General features: G+C 27.8%; 10 protein-coding genes across 10 annotated transcripts; 6 read left to right on the plus strand and 4 right to left on the minus strand. All coding sequences in view use genetic code 12, as the record gives it.

The window, feature by feature from the left end:
- Positions 1-64: 64 nt before the first annotated feature.
- Positions 65-1,549, minus strand: ORC4 (origin recognition complex subunit 4; the record flags this gene model as incomplete). Its single annotated transcript, XM_051766723.1, has 1 exon — positions 65-1,549. The coding sequence occupies one exon, from the start codon at positions 1,547-1,549 to the stop codon at positions 65-67; it is 1,485 nt and encodes a 494-aa protein (XP_051621988.1).
- Positions 1,550-2,353: 804 nt separating this feature from the next.
- On the plus strand, positions 2,354-2,740 carry HSP12 (Hsp12p; the record flags this gene model as incomplete). The annotated part of the gene is made up of 1 exon (XM_051766724.1): positions 2,354-2,740. One exon carries the CDS (start codon positions 2,354-2,356, stop codon positions 2,738-2,740), a length of 387 nt encoding a protein of 128 aa, XP_051621989.1.
- A 461-nt stretch (positions 2,741-3,201) lies between these two features.
- Positions 3,202-4,164, plus strand: KGF54_000776 (RNA-binding ATPase activator; the record flags this gene model as incomplete). Its single annotated transcript, XM_051766725.1, has 1 exon — positions 3,202-4,164. One exon carries the CDS (start codon positions 3,202-3,204, stop codon positions 4,162-4,164), a length of 963 nt encoding a protein of 320 aa, XP_051621990.1.
- A 79-nt stretch (positions 4,165-4,243) lies between these two features.
- Positions 4,244-5,167, minus strand: KGF54_000777 (uncharacterized protein; the record flags this gene model as incomplete). The annotated part of the gene is made up of 1 exon (XM_051766726.1): positions 4,244-5,167. One exon carries the CDS (start codon positions 5,165-5,167, stop codon positions 4,244-4,246), a length of 924 nt encoding a protein of 307 aa, XP_051621991.1.
- Positions 5,168-6,936: 1,769 nt separating this feature from the next.
- KGF54_000778 (methylthioribulose 1-phosphate dehydratase) lies at positions 6,937-7,740 on the plus strand (the record flags this gene model as incomplete). Its single annotated transcript, XM_051766727.1, has 1 exon — positions 6,937-7,740. The coding sequence occupies one exon, from the start codon at positions 6,937-6,939 to the stop codon at positions 7,738-7,740; it is 804 nt and encodes a 267-aa protein (XP_051621992.1).
- A 112-nt stretch (positions 7,741-7,852) lies between these two features.
- On the minus strand, positions 7,853-8,220 carry KGF54_000779 (U4/U6-U5 snRNP complex subunit; the record flags this gene model as incomplete). The annotated part of the gene is made up of 2 exons (XM_051766728.1): positions 7,853-8,130; positions 8,193-8,220. 2 exons carry the CDS (start codon positions 8,218-8,220, stop codon positions 7,853-7,855), a joined length of 306 nt encoding a protein of 101 aa, XP_051621993.1.
- Positions 8,221-8,672: 452 nt separating this feature from the next.
- KGF54_000780 (uncharacterized protein) lies at positions 8,673-9,395 on the plus strand (the record flags this gene model as incomplete). Its single annotated transcript, XM_051766730.1, has 1 exon — positions 8,673-9,395. The coding sequence occupies one exon, from the start codon at positions 8,673-8,675 to the stop codon at positions 9,393-9,395; it is 723 nt and encodes a 240-aa protein (XP_051621994.1).
- A 3,362-nt stretch (positions 9,396-12,757) lies between these two features.
- Positions 12,758-14,518, plus strand: GAP1 (Gap1p; the record flags this gene model as incomplete). Its single annotated transcript, XM_051766731.1, has 1 exon — positions 12,758-14,518. One exon carries the CDS (start codon positions 12,758-12,760, stop codon positions 14,516-14,518), a length of 1,761 nt encoding a protein of 586 aa, XP_051621995.1.
- A 253-nt stretch (positions 14,519-14,771) lies between these two features.
- On the plus strand, positions 14,772-16,196 carry KGF54_000782 (S-adenosylmethionine-dependent methyltransferase; the record flags this gene model as incomplete). Its single annotated transcript, XM_051766732.1, has 1 exon — positions 14,772-16,196. The coding sequence occupies one exon, from the start codon at positions 14,772-14,774 to the stop codon at positions 16,194-16,196; it is 1,425 nt and encodes a 474-aa protein (XP_051621996.1).
- Positions 16,197-16,415: 219 nt separating this feature from the next.
- Positions 16,416-17,981, minus strand: ACH1 (acetyl-CoA hydrolase; the record flags this gene model as incomplete). Its single annotated transcript, XM_051766733.1, has 1 exon — positions 16,416-17,981. The coding sequence occupies one exon, from the start codon at positions 17,979-17,981 to the stop codon at positions 16,416-16,418; it is 1,566 nt and encodes a 521-aa protein (XP_051621997.1).
- Positions 17,982-19,223: the final 1,242 nt, after the last annotated feature.

Genomic DNA, 19,223 nt, shown 5'->3' on the forward strand with positions numbered 1-19,223 from the left:
ATATTTATATTAAAATTTTCTAAATAAGTCATGTAATTGAAGTATACAACTATATATGACCTTGCTAGATTTTGATAAACTTTTTTAACATATTATCATCATCGATTAAAATATTTAATTCCTCCAAAGTTATGTTTAACAAAACCATCAGGTTTTCTTCAAGTACTGTACTTCTTGCTGTTCTATTGTCCCAATTATCACCTGCTTGTGAAAAATTTGGTCGAACAATCACGTTAGATTTTAGAAGTACTTCCCAACTATTTCTTAAAGCCTTCTTTGACACCTCTTTTTGATGAACTTTGATGTTATTGAAGGAAGACAATATACTAGCACTTGCACCTGATTCTTTGATACAACTTTTATACTCTGTGTATGCTAGATTAAAATTGACGGTTTCACCATCAAATTTACTTAACCATCTGGCTGCAGCTATGACTAACATCAATTCAATTTCAGATAAGGACATTACAGATGATTGGACAAGTTCTGTATCACTCATATCATTTGTTTTTAAACCAGCCAAATATGGACTTTTTTGCGAAAGCTTTGATACGGACTTCTTAAAATGATTATTTATGTCTGTAAAATTTTTAATTGTATTGTAATTTCGTAAACTATATCGATTTATTTCATCACATTGAAGATTATCCAAGCTTGAATTCCATTTATTACCATAATCTCTCGAATCTAAAGTCTTGATAAATTGCTCGTCCAATTTAAGGTTTAAAATGTAGTCTTCGTAAAAGTTAGAATAACTTGTATGAGGTTTTATTGCTAACATTCTCTGAGAAAATCTACTACTCACCCTTTTTTCCAAATAATCTTTGGCATTAAGGTTTGTTGTCAATCCTACCAAACTAACAGGTATGCTACTATTTTGTGACATATCTAGTAAATTATAAAGCAAAGTTTGCTTATTGTTTTGAGTGAATTTCTCAAATTCGTCAATAACGAAAATTAAAGGCATCCAATTTGCATCATATTCTCCCTGATGTAGATCATTATTCAAAATTTTCAAAATATTTGCAAATGTCTCATTGATTGATTTGGATTCAATAAACAGGTTACTTGAATCAGTTTTATTCCTTTTAAATAACTTATAATCTAGTTGTCTAGCAATTTCTCTTAATGCTAGATTATCATCTGAATGGGTTGCTGAATTCAATTGAATTACTAAAAATTCATCAGGATATTTGTTATTTATTTCACGTAAAACTGTTCGCACAATTGATGATTTACCACTAGATCTTGTCCCAGTTATCAATAATGAATGTCTTTCTTTATCTCTTACACTCTTTTCTAGGAGGTTATGCAAAATGTTGTAACAATTGTTTAGGTTCGATATTTTGACAGCACCAAAATTGCAATTTAGTTGGGATAAAACCTGATTTTTGATTTTTCGAATATCCGAATCCAAGATACATATTTCACTTGAATCCTGCTCCATATTATTGTCAAATTCATCGACTAGACTTGATCGTACATTATTAATTTTAATGTGCTGTATCTTCTTGTATTTATCTAACTTTTTATCAATTCTATGAGTCATTTGTTGCAATAGTTAATCGATACCGAGAAGCTATATGAATGATTTGTATATGAAACTCAATGTTGCATTGATGAATCTTGTGGTTTAAGACTTAATTTGATTATTTGAATATATACAGGATCTCTAGATTTATTATACTTATTTATTTTTCCGATAAAATTTAATCATTTTATCAATTTATTGTAAAAAAGTAAGAGAAAGCACTGAAAATTCAATCCATTACAAATGCTAAGGCTCCTTAAAGGGAAGCATTTACTGTGAAAACGATATAGCATCAAATTAGCTCGGTAAAATTACATAGTTTTCAAAGTTAATTATAACTAACAATTATCAAATTGAGGAAATGTGTTTCAAATTTTGTATCTTGAAATAGTTTGTGTTGACTAAAACAATAAATAATATCAAGAGCATTAACAATTCTGGTAAGATCATCCAACTACCTAATTGGGTCATGTTATACTCAAAAAGCTTTTAAAAAAAATAGATTAAATTCACAAGATATAAATAAATGTATGACGTATTGGTTATTTATCGTTTTCATAAAATAGCAATCATAAATTTGTAACAAATGAATCGAGATCTTACTATAGGTTTTAATTTAAACTTTAATATACTTTTCAAAAAGAAGAAGTGATACATAATTCAATGATCATAGTTTAATTTAAAAATGCCCCACCTCCTTTTTTCGAAAAGTTTTGGTTTGGAATATAAATATGTTGATAAATTCCTCAAAATTTTTTTACATTTCCATTGTATATTATTACATTATATTATATCATCAATTGAACCAAATAGACAGATAAGATGAGTGACCCATTTAGAAAACCAATCAACGAAAAAGTTTCAGAATCATTAACTCCACAATCAGACAAATCAACTTTAGAAAAAGCTAAAGAAGGTGTTACTGATAAAGTTGACCAATTTGCTGCTAAGAACACTAGTGACAATAACAAATCATTCTCACAAACAGTTGCTGATGATGTAACTAAAGGTAAAAAAGATGCTGAAAAAGCCGTTGATGAAGAAAAATCAAAAGCATCAAGTGAAGGTCAAACTTTAGCTGAAACTGCTCAAGAATACGTCGATGCTGCTAAAGAAGAAATCTCAAAAGCTGCTGAATATGTCTCAGGGGTCGTTTCCGGGGCTACCGAAGGTGCTCAAACTGGTGCTGAAGGTGTCAATAAAAAATAATCCACACTTACCGATTACATGAGGAATGGTAAATAATTTTTAAAATTAATACAAGAAATATTACTACATGAAACTTTATTTACTAGAGTATTCTCACTCTTGTAGCCAATTCTAACAGGAATCACGTTTGTGATTGTATATTGACCTAGGACATATTTTTTAATATCAGATCTTCACTCAGAGTGTTCAACTTAATGCTAAAATAAGAGGAAATCTTAAACTTTGAGTGAGTATGTGAGTATGTCGATGTTAGAGCACAATTTAATGCTAGAGATATATTTATCAATCTACATCCAAATATTAGTATACGTGGTATACGTGGTTCAAAATTCATAGTTCGTCTCAATTTATAGATCTCGTAAAATTTGGCGCTCCCCGCCTAAAGATCATCTCTCACAAAAAGTAACTTATCTGTTAGGAACAACTTTTACGTTTGGGAAATTTAATAGTCAGTCAATTAAATGGGTAAACTAGGATCTCAAGTAGACTCTGACTTCTATTCTGATGAAGAGGAAGAGGATGCTAAAGTATTTCCTTTTAAAGCCAAAGCTTTTACTTTTAAATCAGATGAACAAGAGAATGATATTTCAGATGAGGATGATATGAAAGATAACTTTGATCGCGAAGTTGAGAAAGGATTCGAAGATAACAATAATGATAGCGAAGACGACGATGTGCTATCCACTGAAGAATATGACGAAGATTTGAGTTTGAATGAGAGCAATTTGTTAGTAAATAAGAAATTGAAAAAATTAACAACTAAAGAACTAGAGAAAGAAAAGAAAAGAATAAAGAAAACTGGAGTTTGTTATCTATCAAAAATTCCACCATATATGAAACCTTCAAAACTAAGATCAATATTGACAAGATTTGGTAAAATCGATAGATTATTTTTAAAACCTGAAGATTCATCAGTTTATCATAAAAGAGTGAAATATGGAGGGAATAAAAAGAAGAAATTTACAGAAGGTTGGATTGAATTTGTAAATAAATATGATGCAAAATTATGTGCATCAACATTGAATGGTTCAAAATTGGGTGGGAAAAAGGGTTCTTATTACTATGATGATATAATTAATATAAAATATTTGAAAAATTTCAAATGGATGGATTTGACTCAACAAATTTCGAAAGAAAATGAAATAAGAGAATCCAAATTAGCTTTAGAAATTTCTCAACAAAATAAATATAACAAAGCATTCATTAATAATGTTGAACAAGCGAAATTAATAAAAAATATTCAAAAGAAAAGAAAGAGTAATGATGAAAAAGAAGAAGGTCATAATAATCAAGACGACAATGAACTTCGGAGAAGTTTCAAGCAAAGAAAAGTTGAATCGAAAAGGAGTGAAGCACCTGAAGAAATTAAAACAAAATCTACATCAAAAAGTAAACTATCTAGTGTTTTATCAAAAGTTTTATAAATACATTTCTTATAATATTAGTAATTGGAAAATCACCGTTACATAAATTAGAATTGAATTGATAATGCAAAAGCATATATTATAAGTCCATTTTCGGTAGTCTTGTTCTAGATCTGTAATGTTGAAGAAAATCATATCTTGACTGTAATTCTTCTTTATTCGTACATCCCAATTCTTTCATCAATAATAAACTATTTATTGCATCTTCTCTATTAATAGAATCCAGATTTATAACCCTCTCTAATTTCAACCATTTAGAAGTTGGCCACCATGCATCAAATGCTATTGGAGACGAGTTTGATTTGTTGTTAATAATTGGAGTCGATATGTCTAAAGGTTTTTTTTCATAACACTGATTAAAATTTTTAGGTTCGAAATTACTATCAAAATCTGGTTCGTCTTCAAACTTTGAGGCGTTTTTTGCTTTACTAAAAAGACCCGTGGTAGCTAAAGGTGTTTTAGCTTTTTGTAATGAGTCTAGTGTGCTATTGACTTTGTCTAAAATCGATTGTTTGGGAGTGTTTTGATGTTCATTGGAATTTTTGGAATAATCTTTTACTTTCTTGAGTATTGGCTTTGAAACTTTGTTTACACTTTCAAAAGATGTAGTTGATTTGTTCAAGTCTAGACTTTTTGAATCGTTTCGACGCTTACGGTTGTACTTAGTGGTGATTGGTACGTCATTGACCTCTTGTTCTGAAAGGAATGATTTCATATCAATTGCGTTAATTTTATCAAACTTTAATGAAGGTGGAGATTTAACGATTGATTGGTTGATGCCTAAATTACTTCGATAAGTTTTGTTTAAATTCAGTTCATTATTTAATCTATTAATTGGTGATTTTTCTTCACTAACATTGATATTTGATCTAAAATTTGAGAATGATTTTGATGTGAAGTCATTATTTTGTTTATGTTGATCATTTGAATTAATTGACTTTAGTGGTGATTCGATTTCTGTATCATCAAACTCTTCCTCTAGTAGATGATCTCTATTTTTCATGTTTCAGATGTGTTATATCTTGATTATTCAATATGAATTATATCTGAATCTAAATTTATTATGATATTTATTTTTATACAAAGCTGTACTGTATATAAAATACATTAAAAATCAAATATAAACATACATTAATTTTATTAAAAATATTATTTACAATTGATTCAATACAAGTTTTTTAAGAAACGAAATTAATTTCATATTAATAAAAATTCGATGGTTATTTTGAGCTTTTATTATTATTATTTTTATGTATTTGAAAACCTTTTCCTTTTTTTATTCAATTGGTAAAGTAATTATTAATCATATCTTGAAAATAAAACAATCATAATTTGTTACGATTTTGCAACCAAATTTCATTAAATTTTCGAATATTGTTTTTTTTGCTTCGTTTTCTTAACATGACATTTTTTTGACTTATGTTACTATCAGCTCAACATTAAGTAGGTTATCTCATTCCACTGCTTATAATCATAAAACTTTCATCTAAAATAAGTAAAGTCTTGTTTTCTAGATATAATTTCAAAACGATTCGACCTCAATTATCATGTCAAATACTTTATCTACTCCTGGCTCAATTTTTGAATAATTGATTGCTTATAGTAGATTTATTACATCTTTACTTACATTCGTGTTATACTGACCATATAAATAGATAAACAGAGGAATTGACTTTTTAATGCTTCAGTAGCCTTGATCATTGCATATTAATCAATCTCGATTTGAGCAAAAGTAATAGAATAACGTCACAACGTTACGCTCAATCTTGTTCCTATTAAAATAGATTAGAAATTATATTAGTTGAAATTTTTGACTTGACTTAGTTTGTACATTGACTCTATGTTTCTTCTTGTCTCCAATGCAAGATATATATCATTGATTGATTTTGAAATATTCGAGCACCATCGACCTTTGAGAATACAAGAGTTCGTTTTAGTTCCCAATGCATCCTAGTCGAAAATCTTACAAAATTCAGTGATGTGAGTTCGAAATTGTGATTTTACAATCGTTGAAACTTCATCACCCCATTTAATCATTGTTTTAATAAATTACCAACAACCCTCTTGAAAAAGCTTATCGATGACATCAACCACTAAATTTTCATCTTTTCTCTCTTCCAACTCTTCTACATCAAATAGTGTACTGTAATTCTTACTTCAAATAAAACATTGTGCCTATTGAACAAGTCCCTCGGTAGTTGCATTTTTAGTATTATTTGTTTCTATTGAATCAAATGAAACATCAGCAACATCTTAATTCATTATTTCACAATAATGTAAATTAATTTGATATGATCATTTCAAATTCATAAGGTTCGAAATTCATTACACTTGTAATTGTATTGTTTCCTACTCTTAAACTCTCGTAAGTAATCACATCTAAAATAGAATTTTCAACAGATTTTATCAATAGTTTACATTTAAGAATAAAATATAGTATATTAAGTAGGTTTATGATGCAAAATTTCAATGCTTAAAAAAATAATGAGATAATGCGAGGAGAAGTCTTCAGATAATGCCATTTCCTATAGTGTATTATTAATGCAAAAGCTGTTGAATAAATTTGAAACAAATCTACCAAAATCACATCGATGTTTTAGGTTTTGTGGCTTGTTTAAAATCTTTGGTCTGTACCAATTACCTTACCACGTGAACTTAAAAAGATTTGCCAAAAGTATTTATTATTACAAATTATTTCAAAGAGCTTCAAACACTTCAAACTAAATCTTCAATTTCCTTGAAGTTCATTAGCCTTGACTCAATTAGAATATCATGTCTGCCCCATGTCATTGTAAACATTCAGAAGAACAACAACAAACTTTGTCAACTAAATTACCATTAGAATTACAACAAGAATTTCAAAATCCTGAACATCCTGCAAATTTGATTTGTGAATTATGTAGATTATTTTACGATAACAATTGGGTTACAGGAACTGGAGGTGGAATATCTATAAGAGATGTTGATGGTGAAAATCCAGATTTAGTTTATATAGCTCCATCAGGGGTTCAAAAAGAAAGAATTCAACCATGGGAAATGTTTTTAGTTGAATTACCAGATGAAAGGATATTACGGACGCCAAATGATATACCAAAAGAATTAACAAAAAGTTACAAATATAAACCAAGTGCATGTACACCTTTATTTATGAGTTGCTATAAAATGAGAGATGCTGGAGCTTGTATTCATACTCATTCACAAAATGCAGTATTGATAACTTTATTGAATGAAAATAAAAACTATTTTGAAATAAGTCATATTGAACAAATCAAAGCATTACCTAAATTAAAGTTTAATGAAAATACTAATAAAATTGAAAAAATTGGTAATATGGAATACTATGATAGATTGATCATACCAATTATTGAAAATACTCCTCATGAAGAAGATTTAACGGATTCATTACAAGAAGCAATTAAAAATTTTCCTGGTACTTCTGCTGTTTTAGTAAGAAGACATGGAATTTATGTTTGGGGTGAAACTGTTTGGAAAGCAAAAGTTTATAATGAAGCAATTGATTATTTATTAGAATTGGCTGTCAAGATGCATAATTCAGGTATTCCATTAGTAAAATAATAATTGATATATACGAGTATTTGAAATGAAATGATAAAATTAATGATACAAAAAAGTAGTAAAATTTTCCTCAATCTGATGGATTTTGAGTCCTACATACTTTTAATTTTCTTTATTTCAATGGATTTTTGGTACTTTTCAATGGTGAGCCTTTTAATTTCTTCCAATTTGTTTCATTATATAATTCATCATCAATTTTTCCAATACAAACTATCTCATTACCTCTCATTATATTGATACCACTTGGTATTTCTTCATTTTCTTCATTTTCCTCAATTGTATAAATGATCCGTTCTATTGTGTTACTTAGCACTATATTGGTATTTCTATCAAATCCTTCTAGTACTCCTTCAAAATACCTTGCATCGGTTGTGATTACGTGGACTTTTTCTATAATCAAAATAGTTAGTAAGTTTACTCAAGTTTTTTTATACTTAGACTCAATTACATACTTCCCATAAACTCCTTTAAGTCTGACATCAACAGTCACTCTCACTTTCGACTAATATGTAGCCTTCTTATAAAGTTGATATGATTGAAAAAAAACAGAATAATTTAATATGAGTGTTATGATAACAATAATTTCAAGAAAATAACAAATCAATGACGTGACACACAAAAATAAAATGAACACTTTATGACATTGAAGTCAAGGTTAAGCTATTCAATAAACGTCAAAAATTGAAATTATAATTAGATCAATAACTAAAAGTGAGAGTAATCAAAGGTCTCACTTTTTACATAATTGTAAGATAATTATCGGAACTTAAGTTTCTATTACCATCAATTCAAGCTGTAAACTTTTATATCTCTATTTTTCATGTATTTAAATGGTTGCAAAAAAAATTAGAACTTTTTAAAAGAATACAAAATTTGGCAACCAATTTTTTAGATAAGAATTTAATACTTTTTTTGTCGATGATTAAAGAACAATGCTCAGTCAAGAGACATCGGATTCCAACAATATAGATTCCTTCATGTCGTCATTATTGAACAATCGAGGTCAAATTCAAACACAAACACAAACACAGACCCAAAGTACAGATATTTTTAAATCTCAACAAGATACTCCTGCAACTTTGATATCAAGAGCTGCTAGACTAGAGTTAGAGTCTATAACATTAAAAGAATCCCTTAAAAGGGCAGATGATTTATTAAAAAGTTTGTCAACAGAAGGAGCATTACTGAAATTAAATGCGATTCAGGATGAATTGCAAGAAGTTAAAGAAGTGGTTGAACACAGGGAAACTAAAATAGATTTACTTGCTGTTGACATTAAATCGATGGACAAGAATAGCTTGATTTTGAAGAGGGTCAGTGAGGAAATTAACTTGGTCAAAGATAGGCTATTCGATGTTGATATTGTTCTCAAAACATTGACCATCAATCAAGAAAATATTAATTCTCAGTTTGCAAAACAAAATGAAACTTTAAATGAACTATTAGAGAACAAAGATAATATAAATGATGGAATCGACGAAATTAAACAATTTTTAAACTTATTGTTACCCAGATTTGTTAGTCTTGAAAGTTTATTAACTCGATCAGCTGAATTAAAAAATAGTACCAGTATATCACCTTTCTCATCAGGTTTATCACAAGAAACGATTAATAAAGAACCTCACCAATTAAGGAAAAGGAGAAAATTACTATAGTATTCGTATAATGTAATATTTATTTTAAATTAATTATAGGAAAACTATTCAATATTCTTGACCTAACTTAATTGCTAGTTGATACTGTGACTGTTTAATCCAACGTTTTGCAAAACATGAAAAAGGCACGTTTAACCATACACTCTTCGCATAGCCAGTTTACGAGTAGTCGCTCTTATATTATATCAGACCAGTTTTATGCAACCCTATAAATTATAATGTCACAAATCTAGAAACGCTTGAATAGAAACCATACAATGTGTATAAAATCAAGTCATTTGCTCAGTCCCAGATCAAATACACAACAATTTTTGAGATTTAGTAAAAGTACAGCATTGCATTCACTGACCAAGAGCTCCTACTTAAACGAATTGAACTCAATATGTAATAAATGGTACTCATTCGAGCATGAAATGGAACAAGCAAGACAAAAGTCTCTTTGACGTAATGAATAACTCTTTTTCAAACTAAATCAATAATATCAATATTAAGATGAGAACTTAGTGGTGTCAAGCATTTTAAATAATAGTCTGAAGCATAACAAATAACAGCATTCTTGCATAACAAATTAACCCTTCTAGCATAACAAATAACTCTTTTCAGCATAACAAAAACGCTTTTAAGCATAACAAATTAATGGTTTTGAGCATAACAAATTAATGGTCTGAAGCATAACAAATTAATAGTTTAAGCATAACAAACAAATAGATATGAGCATAACAAATAATTCTTTTCAGCATAACAAAGAACAGCATTTTTGCATAACAAATTACTCCTTCTAGCATAACAAATAACTCTTTTCAGCATAACAAAAAACGCTTTTAAGCATAACAAAGTAATGGTTTTATGCATAACAAACAATTGGATCTGAGCATAACAAATAACAACATTTTGCATAACAAATAACTCTTTTCAGCATAACATAAAACGTAGATTCAGCATAACAATAAATGTAGATCTAGCATAACAAAGAACTTAGAATTTGCATAACAAATAAAGTAGATCTAGCATAACAAAAGATTTGGATCTAGCATAACATAAAACAAAGATCTAGCATAACATAAAACGTAGATTCAGCATAACAAAAATCATGGATTTAGCATAACAATAAATGTAGATTCAACATAACAAAAAATGTAGATTCAGCATAACAAAAAACATGGATTTAGCATAACAATAAATGTAGATCTAGCATAACAAAAAATGAAGATTCAGCATAACAATAAATGTAAATTCAACATAACAAAAAATGTAGATTCAGCATAACAAAAAATGTAGATTCAGCATAACAATAAATGTAGATCTAGCATAGCAAAAAACATGAATTTGCATAACAAATAACATCATTTTTGCATAACAAATAACCGCTTTTTAGCATAACAAAAATCGGTTTTAAGCATGACATTGAAAAAAAAAACTTTCACGCATAACGAGATTGATCGCTAGTGTCTGGTCGTCAAACTCAATATTAAGACAAAAAGAGTAAACCCCTGCCAAAGTTAGCTTTGCAGTTTATTACTTAATTAGGAAGTTTAGTAAAACAATGTCCGGTCGCGAGATCAATTATCCAGACACTAAGTTACTAAGCTCCAACAAGTCGGTTTTTGACAGTAAATTCGGAATGCTGATATCACATGGCTATATTGGGGCTGTTCTTTAACGTTTTCTAAGCCGGAAGAGGTGCGATATTTGTGTCTATACTTGTCATTGGGTTGAATTATAAAACGAGTTTAAAATCTCAAAAATTGCAAGTTTCAGCACAATCTTCCGCAATATCAACAATTTATAGCTCTTATATTCTTCTATCCATCAAAATAGTTTTCAAGAGATTGCAAACAAACTGTAAAGTGCCTTGTTGATTTAATTAAAATCCAATACTCGAATTTTGTACCTTCAAATGCAAGTCAATAAAAATGTCAGATAAAGTCAGGTCTCAACTTTCATTTTTGTTCTTTAAAAGCTTAGGCTTCTATTCATCAATTGTATTCACTCGTCCATCCATGATTGGTCCATTTAGACGTATAATTGAGCTTGATGGTGGAGGTGTTTAATTAATACCTGATACAGTATTTGAGCCCGACATCCAAACATCAACATCCGTGCACCAGTTTTATAATCCGAGATTTTCCGCTGCTTAACTATAAGAGGTAAGGAGAAAAACGGATGTTACTTAGTAATACATCCTTCATGCACACATTCAAATGACAGCGTCAACAATTGTATGTTGGATCTGTTTACGCTATTCTCAAGCAAACTAGAGTTAACTGAAGTCTTAAAGTAGTAAAAAGCTTGAAATTTAGATCAATGGGATTACTTGAACCTTAAACTCTAAAAGTACTAAATTTAGCTTTTTAACTACCTACTTATTCAAATGAAGTGTATGGAGACTGTTCTCACAATTATGATTTAATACTTGGAGCATTACCATATGTCATAGTGCCATTAGTTCCATTGGATTTCAGAATCTGAAATTTTGGCTCATCAAATACAAGCTCAAATAAAACCTTGGAATGAAATTTCGATCGCTTGATTTGAGTTGTTTAGTAATGAACAGCTCTTTGACTCTTATTAGTGTCATTATTTTTTGCCTCGATAGTATTTTTGCACTCTATTTTAGCTTGTTGTTGGAGATGGTAAATTAATCCCTGTTACAGTATTTGATACTGACATCCAAACATCAACATCCGTGCACCAGTTTTATAATCCGATATTTTCCGCTGCTTAACTATGGAGTTGATGGAGAAACACGGACTAAACTTCATGATTAATTCAACCATCGAAAACGGTTCAAAATTCGATTTTTTTGAATTTAATGTAACAAGCTGTTAAAGATGTTATGGATCAGATAATTTTGCTTAAAATAGTTAACTTTGAGAGGCTTTTTTTAGTTACTTTAAATTGATTTATTTTTGATATATTAATTATTTAAAAATAATGGTTTTTGTGTAAGATCCATCTTTAATCTCAACGGCTTTTTGTTTCAAAATTATTTAAAAATAAAATTAAATTGAAATAAATATGGCAAATTCGCAAAAAAAAGTTCTTAACGCAGTAAGTTTCTTTTTTAAATCAATAATTTTTGTTACAGTGTTTTTTATAAATAATGCATATTTGACATATAATTGCAATTATATATAATAGATTTCTTATGTGAGTCATCTTAATTTGGCATTTATTTCAAAAAAATTTTTAATTTAGTAACTTTAAAACACTTTATGTCATTTCGGTAATTTTTATTGACTACTATGTTTCATAATACTAATTACATCATGATTCAAAAATTTGAATAGAAAATATGTTGATAATTCATCAACTGATCCAAGTATCTATCAACTCATCCTAGTGTTGTATAATTTAACATTATGAGAAATGGAAAATATACAAATGAAGATCAACTAAAGTATGAAAATTCCACCACTACAAATACATCATCATCTACAACAACGACGAGTGAGAATCACGGAATATGGCAAAATTTCAAGGATTCATTCAAACCAGCTTTAAATAACAAAAATATCAATGAACAAGATGATGAAAGTTTAACGGATCTACAAAAAATAAATCAAAATACATCAAAAACAAAATTACGTAAAGATTTAAGCTCACGTCATATTCAAATGATTTCATTAGGATCTTCAATAGGTACTGGATTATTTGTAGGTACTGGTGGTGCATTATCTCAAGGTGGTCCAGGTGGGATTATGATTGCTTGGATTTTAACAGCTTCAGCAGTATTTGCAACAATGCAAGGTTTAGGAGAATTATGTGTAACTTTCCCAATAAGTGGAGGATTTAATGTTTATGCAAGTAGATTTATTGAACCAAGTGTTGGATTTGCAGTAGGTTGGAATTATTTTTTACAATTTTATGTATTATTACCATTAGAATTAGTTGCTGCTGCTATAACTATTCAATATTGGAGTAGTAATATAAATTCTGATGCTTTTGTTATAATTTTTTGGTTTTTAATTTTAATTATTACATTACTTGGAGTAAGAGGTTATGGAGAAGTTGAATTTATTTTAAGTACTATAAAAGTTTTAGCAGTTGTTGGATTTATTATATTGGGGATAGTTTTAATTTCTGGTGGTGGTCCAAATAAACAATTTATTGGTGGTAAATATTGGCATAATCCAGGTCCATTTGCAAATGGGTTTAAAGGAGTAGCTTCAAATATTGTAACTGCTGCTTTTTCATATGGTGGAACAGAATTAGTTGGATTAACAGCAAGTGAAGCAAGTAATGCTAGAAAATCATTACCAAAAGCTATTAAACAAGTATTTTGGAGAATTATTTTGTTTTATTTTGGTTCATTAGTAATGATATCTTGTTTAGTTCCTTATGATGATAAAAGATTAATGGGTTCAAGTTCAGTTGATTTAGTTTCAAGTCCATTTACAATTGCTATAGTGAATGGTGGTATAAAAGGTTTACCAAGTGTTATAAATGCAGTAATTTTAATTTCCGTATTATCAGTTGGGAATTCATCTGTATTTGCATGTTCAAGAACTTTAAATTCTTTAGCTGAACAAGGAATGGCACCAAAATGGATGGGATATATTGATAGAGCAGGTAGGCCATTGGTTGCTATTATAATTACTAATTTATTTGGTTTATTTGCATTAATTGCCGCAAATGATAATGCTCAACAAGCAGCTTTTGATTGGTTATTAGCATTATCGGGATTATCAACAATTTTTACTTGGTTAACAATAAATTTAAGTCATATAAGATTTAGATCAGCATTAAAATTTCAAGGTAGATCATTAAATGAATTACCATATGTATCTCAAACAGGTATATGGGGATCTTATTATGGATTATTATTAAATTTTTTATTTTTAATAGCACAATTTTGGGTTGCATTATTTCCTTTAGGTGGTAAACCAAATGCTTATGATTTTTTCTTATCTTATTTGGGATTTCCTGTTACTTTAGCATTTTGGATTGGTTATAAGATTTGGAAAAAAAGCTTTAAATTATATTTAAAACTGAATGAAATTGATATTGATTCTGGTAGAGTTGATATTGATATAGATGTTTTACAACAAGAATTAGCTGAAGAAAAAGCTAAATTAGCTGAAAAAAATTTACTTATAAGATTTTTTAAATTTTGGTGTTAATAGAATTATAGAATTTATATAATCAATGTTACCAATGTAAATATATAAATGAAAAGATCATAAATTAAGAGTGTCTGTTTATTCGTTAGATCTCTGTCTGGAACATATATATATTGATTTTGTGTAACAAACAAAATTTAACGATCTTGTGCGGCATCTATAATTTTTTTTCAATATTCTATAAAAGAATGAAACGATTAAATCAAGTAAACTTTAATTCACACAACAACAACAATACCCAATATCATAATTCATGACTCAAGATCTAGAGAAAAAAATAGAAGTGATATCAATAAACGACTCCATCCCCGAAGAAAATGGTCCAAGAGTACCTCATGAACGCCAAGTTATTGATACAATAATTGAAATATGGAAACAAGATCCAAATACTGAAAATTTAGGTGTTAGTAAATTACATTCAATAGTTAAACAAAAACATTCCAATTGGTCATTATCTGAAAAAAGAGTACGTCAACTCCTAAAAAAATTCGGATTATCAACAAATCAAGAACAATTTACATATGCAAAAGATATAAAATCAGAATTAACTCCAGATATAAATTTACCTCCTAAAATTCAAGTTGTAATGACTTCAAAAAGAGGTAAATGTCTTTATGCTAAAAAACCAATTACAAAAGGTGAATTAATATGGGAAGAAAAACCATTATTCTTTATACCACCATTAGCTAATGTTAAATTAATATCTCATGGATCAGCTTGTTCATATTGTGGAAAATTACTTCAACAAACAGAAATGAAAACTGTACTTAAAGGTTTAGATTGTAATGTATGTTCTGAAATTTGGTGTTCAAAAGAATGTAAACAACAAGATGGAGATTTACATTCAATATTAAAACATAATGTATATAATCCCACCACCAAAAAATCAAAATTTATAAATCCAGACTCCTTCATAACACTACAAGATTATTGTTTAGAAGAATCTTGGAATGCATTATATGCTATAACTTTAATATATGCACAAATTTTACTAGATAAATCAGGAACAAAACAAAAACAATTTAATGCAATGGCAAAAGTTTCACAAGATATAAGATATAAGGCATTAAATTCAGGTGGAGGAACTTTTGATAATATGAATGGTGGAGCATTATTTGTTCAAGAACAACAAAAAACTCTTTGGAAAGAAGGTTATGAAAAATTTTTATCTGTATTTCCTAAAAATCCAATCACTTACAAAGAATTTTTATATATGATGGGAACATATAATATCAATAATCTTGATTCAAATATTTATTTAACACAATCTCATTTAAATCATAATTGTAATCCAAATACATCAGTCGATACTAATATAAATCGTATATCAGGATTAAAAGTATTTGCTAAAACTAATATTAAAGAAGGTGAAGAAATAACAACTACTTATGTAAATCCAAATCATACATTAAATCAAAGACAAAGAGAGTTAAGAGTTAATTGGGGATTTATATGTAATTGTGAAAAATGTATTAATGATTCAAATGAACAAAAAAGAAGAAAATCATCTACTTCAAATCAACAAACAAATGCTAAAAATATAAGAAATATGTTAAAAGAAACTAGTGAATCAATGGGAGATAAAGAATTTGAATTAAGTATTCCACAAGATGGATTTAACGGTGAACGAAGAAAATCAGTTAGATTTGATGAAAAAGTTGTCGCTGTAAATAATTAAAATCAAAATTTAATGATTAACGAATTCCTTTATTATGAGATTTTAAATATACAAATTAACCCTAATTAATACCACTTGATAAACATTTATTAATTATGATGTTATACTAAAAAAGAAAAAAAAAAAACCACTTAGCTAAGTTCTATATATACATATATACATAATGATATATAAAAACAACTACTTATGAATTGTCTTTTTCTGGAATGAATCATTCAATTAATCCCAATTTCTTAATTTCATTGTACCATTTTCTTGGAAGTTTGTATGCATTTTAAAAACATCACTCAAAATTTGGGGTTCATGTAAAGTTTTCCTTTTCGTAGCATAAAATATTGCTTTTTGTAAATAATCATTTAATTGATCTTTATAATCAGGATGAGAACATTTATCTATTATAACTTTTGCTCTTTCTTTTGGTGATAAACCTCTTAAATCAGCTAATCCTTGTTCTGTTACAACAACATCTAAATCATGTTCTGTTTGATCAACATGTGGAGCCATAGGTACAATACATGAAACACCTGTTGGATCTATTTTTGATGGTCTTGCTGATGGAGTATGCATTATTGATAATTTGGCATTTCTTAAGAAATCTGCTGAACCACCTAAACCATTCAACATTCTTGAACCCATTACATTTGTTGAATTTGCATGTCCATATATATCAACTTCAACTGGTGTATTCATTGCAATTACACCTAATCTTCTTATGATTTCAGGTGAATTTGAAACAACTTGTGATCTAAGACATAATTTTTTTGAATAAGTATCCCAATTTTTATAAAATTTTTCAAAACCTTCATTTGTTAATCTTATTGAAGTTGCAGTTGCAAAATCTAATGAACCACTTTCAAAAAAATCTAAAAATGAATCTTGTAAAACTTCAGTCCATACAGTTAAATTTTTAAAATTTGATCCTGCTAATCCTTCAACAACTGCATTTGCAATATTACCAATACCTGATTGTAAAGGATGTAAATTTTCTGGTAATCTACCAACTTTAACTTCATGTTCTAAAAATTCAATTAAATGATTTGCAATAGCTTTAGATTGTGCATCACTTTCAGTATTTGGAGGAACTTGATCACCAGTTGTACTTTCAACTATTGCAACAACTTTTTCTGGATCAACTGGTATAGAATTTTGTCCAACTCTATAATCAGCAGTAGTATGTGGATATGGTTTTCTAAAAGGAGGATTTACTGGCATATCTATATCATGAATTCCTTCAAAACTTGGAGTTTTAGTATTAACTTCAATAATGATTTTATCCGATACTGAAATCATTTCTGGTGAAGCACCAACTGCTGGACCTGGAATAATGGAACCATCTTCTTTAATAGCAGTTGCTTCAATTATTGTATAATCTAAATTTGGACCATTTGGTTTATTTCTTGTATAATAACCATAAGTTAAATCTTGAGGAAACATTGATAAATGTTTATCAAAAAATTGAGTTCTACCATCATTTATAGCAGCAGCAATTGGTTTACCAACTTGATGAGGAGCTCTTGATAAAAGCATATTATTTGCGGCCCATTGACTTTCTTCTGGACCTGCTGATGCACCAACAAATAAATGAAAAGCTAATTTATCTTGTAAATTATTTTTTTCAACATGTTCAACTAAAGTTTTTGGAATAACTTTTGGAGCACCAACACCAGTAAAACCAGACCAACCTAAATATTGACCATGTTTAAATAAATCAATACATTGTTCACCAGTTCTTAATTTTTGTAAATAAGGAGCATACCTAACTCTTTGTTTTAATATTGATGACATTATTGAAATTTTGAACTATCTATTAAAAATGAATTATTAATTATTGAAGAATTTGGAATATATGTGGAAATGAAGATTTCTTAAAAAAAAAAAAATGAAATTGATTTATTAATTTACAATAGTATGAATTAAAAATTGGGGAAAAGATTATTAATAAAACCTTTAAATGAAAATATTTATATGAAATTTCTTATTCAAATGAAAATTGTAAATAAATTTGAATAGTAAATGATCTAATTGAATTGTGTGATTGATAAATTATTGATTCAATTTGAATATGATTTCTTTTTCTTAATTGATAGAATTATATTTAAAATTAATGAAAAAATTAAACTCCAAAATGATTCAATAATTAAAATGAAATTATATCGTTCAACAATTGAATAAATTTAGTTGAATAAATTTTTAGATTTTAATATATATAAAACACGTCAAATGTAAGATACTGTAATATAATTAAATATATATTTTGTTTCTTTTTTGATTCAAATATTAAAATTGAATTATAAATTTAAATAAAATCAATTGGTTGTAAAATATATGTTATCAATTGAAATTGAAAATTTATATGAAAAATTTGAAAATTAGAAAATTGTATTTATATTTATATATTTATGAAAAAATTGGTTGTAAAATAAATTTAAATAAATTAATTTACACATTACTAAATATTTAATTATTAAGTATTACAATAATAATAAATAAATAAATAATAGTACAAAATAATTTTACGACACTGATTTTTATTAAATTAATTGAATAAAATAGATTTCGGTAATATGTGAAATCTAGAATAATTATTAAGTAAGAGATCTAATGTAAAAAGTACATATCGCATATTGTTATTACTGATGATCTGTTAACTCAACAGATTATGATATAGATTTGCCCCTCTCTCTCTCTATTTCTTTATAAACTAGTGGATGAGTTGGCAAATTAAATAATATATAATATCAATATTTGGAGTATTTCTTTATGACACATAGAGAAAAGGAGGGGATATTTCTGATTCTATACGATGTTGTAATAATTAATTAATTTTTTGTAAGCCAACAAAATAAATTTTATTTAATACAACCCAAAAAAATTGGATATGTCGTGAAATACTAATATATGACACAAGTATATTTTTAAACCAATGCAATTTTTAATTTTAAATTGTTAGAGTCTAAAAATAAGAATATAATTATAGTTACGTTAAATTAGTTCAATTGTTATTTTACTTTATTATTTGATGAATTA

The sequence above is a fragment of the Candida jiufengensis genome (genome assembly GCF_024610255.1).
Source record: "Candida jiufengensis strain CBS 10846 chromosome Unknown scaffold7, whole genome shotgun sequence".
NCBI classification, from domain to species: domain Eukaryota; kingdom Fungi; phylum Ascomycota; class Pichiomycetes; order Serinales; family Debaryomycetaceae; genus Lodderomyces; species Lodderomyces jiufengensis.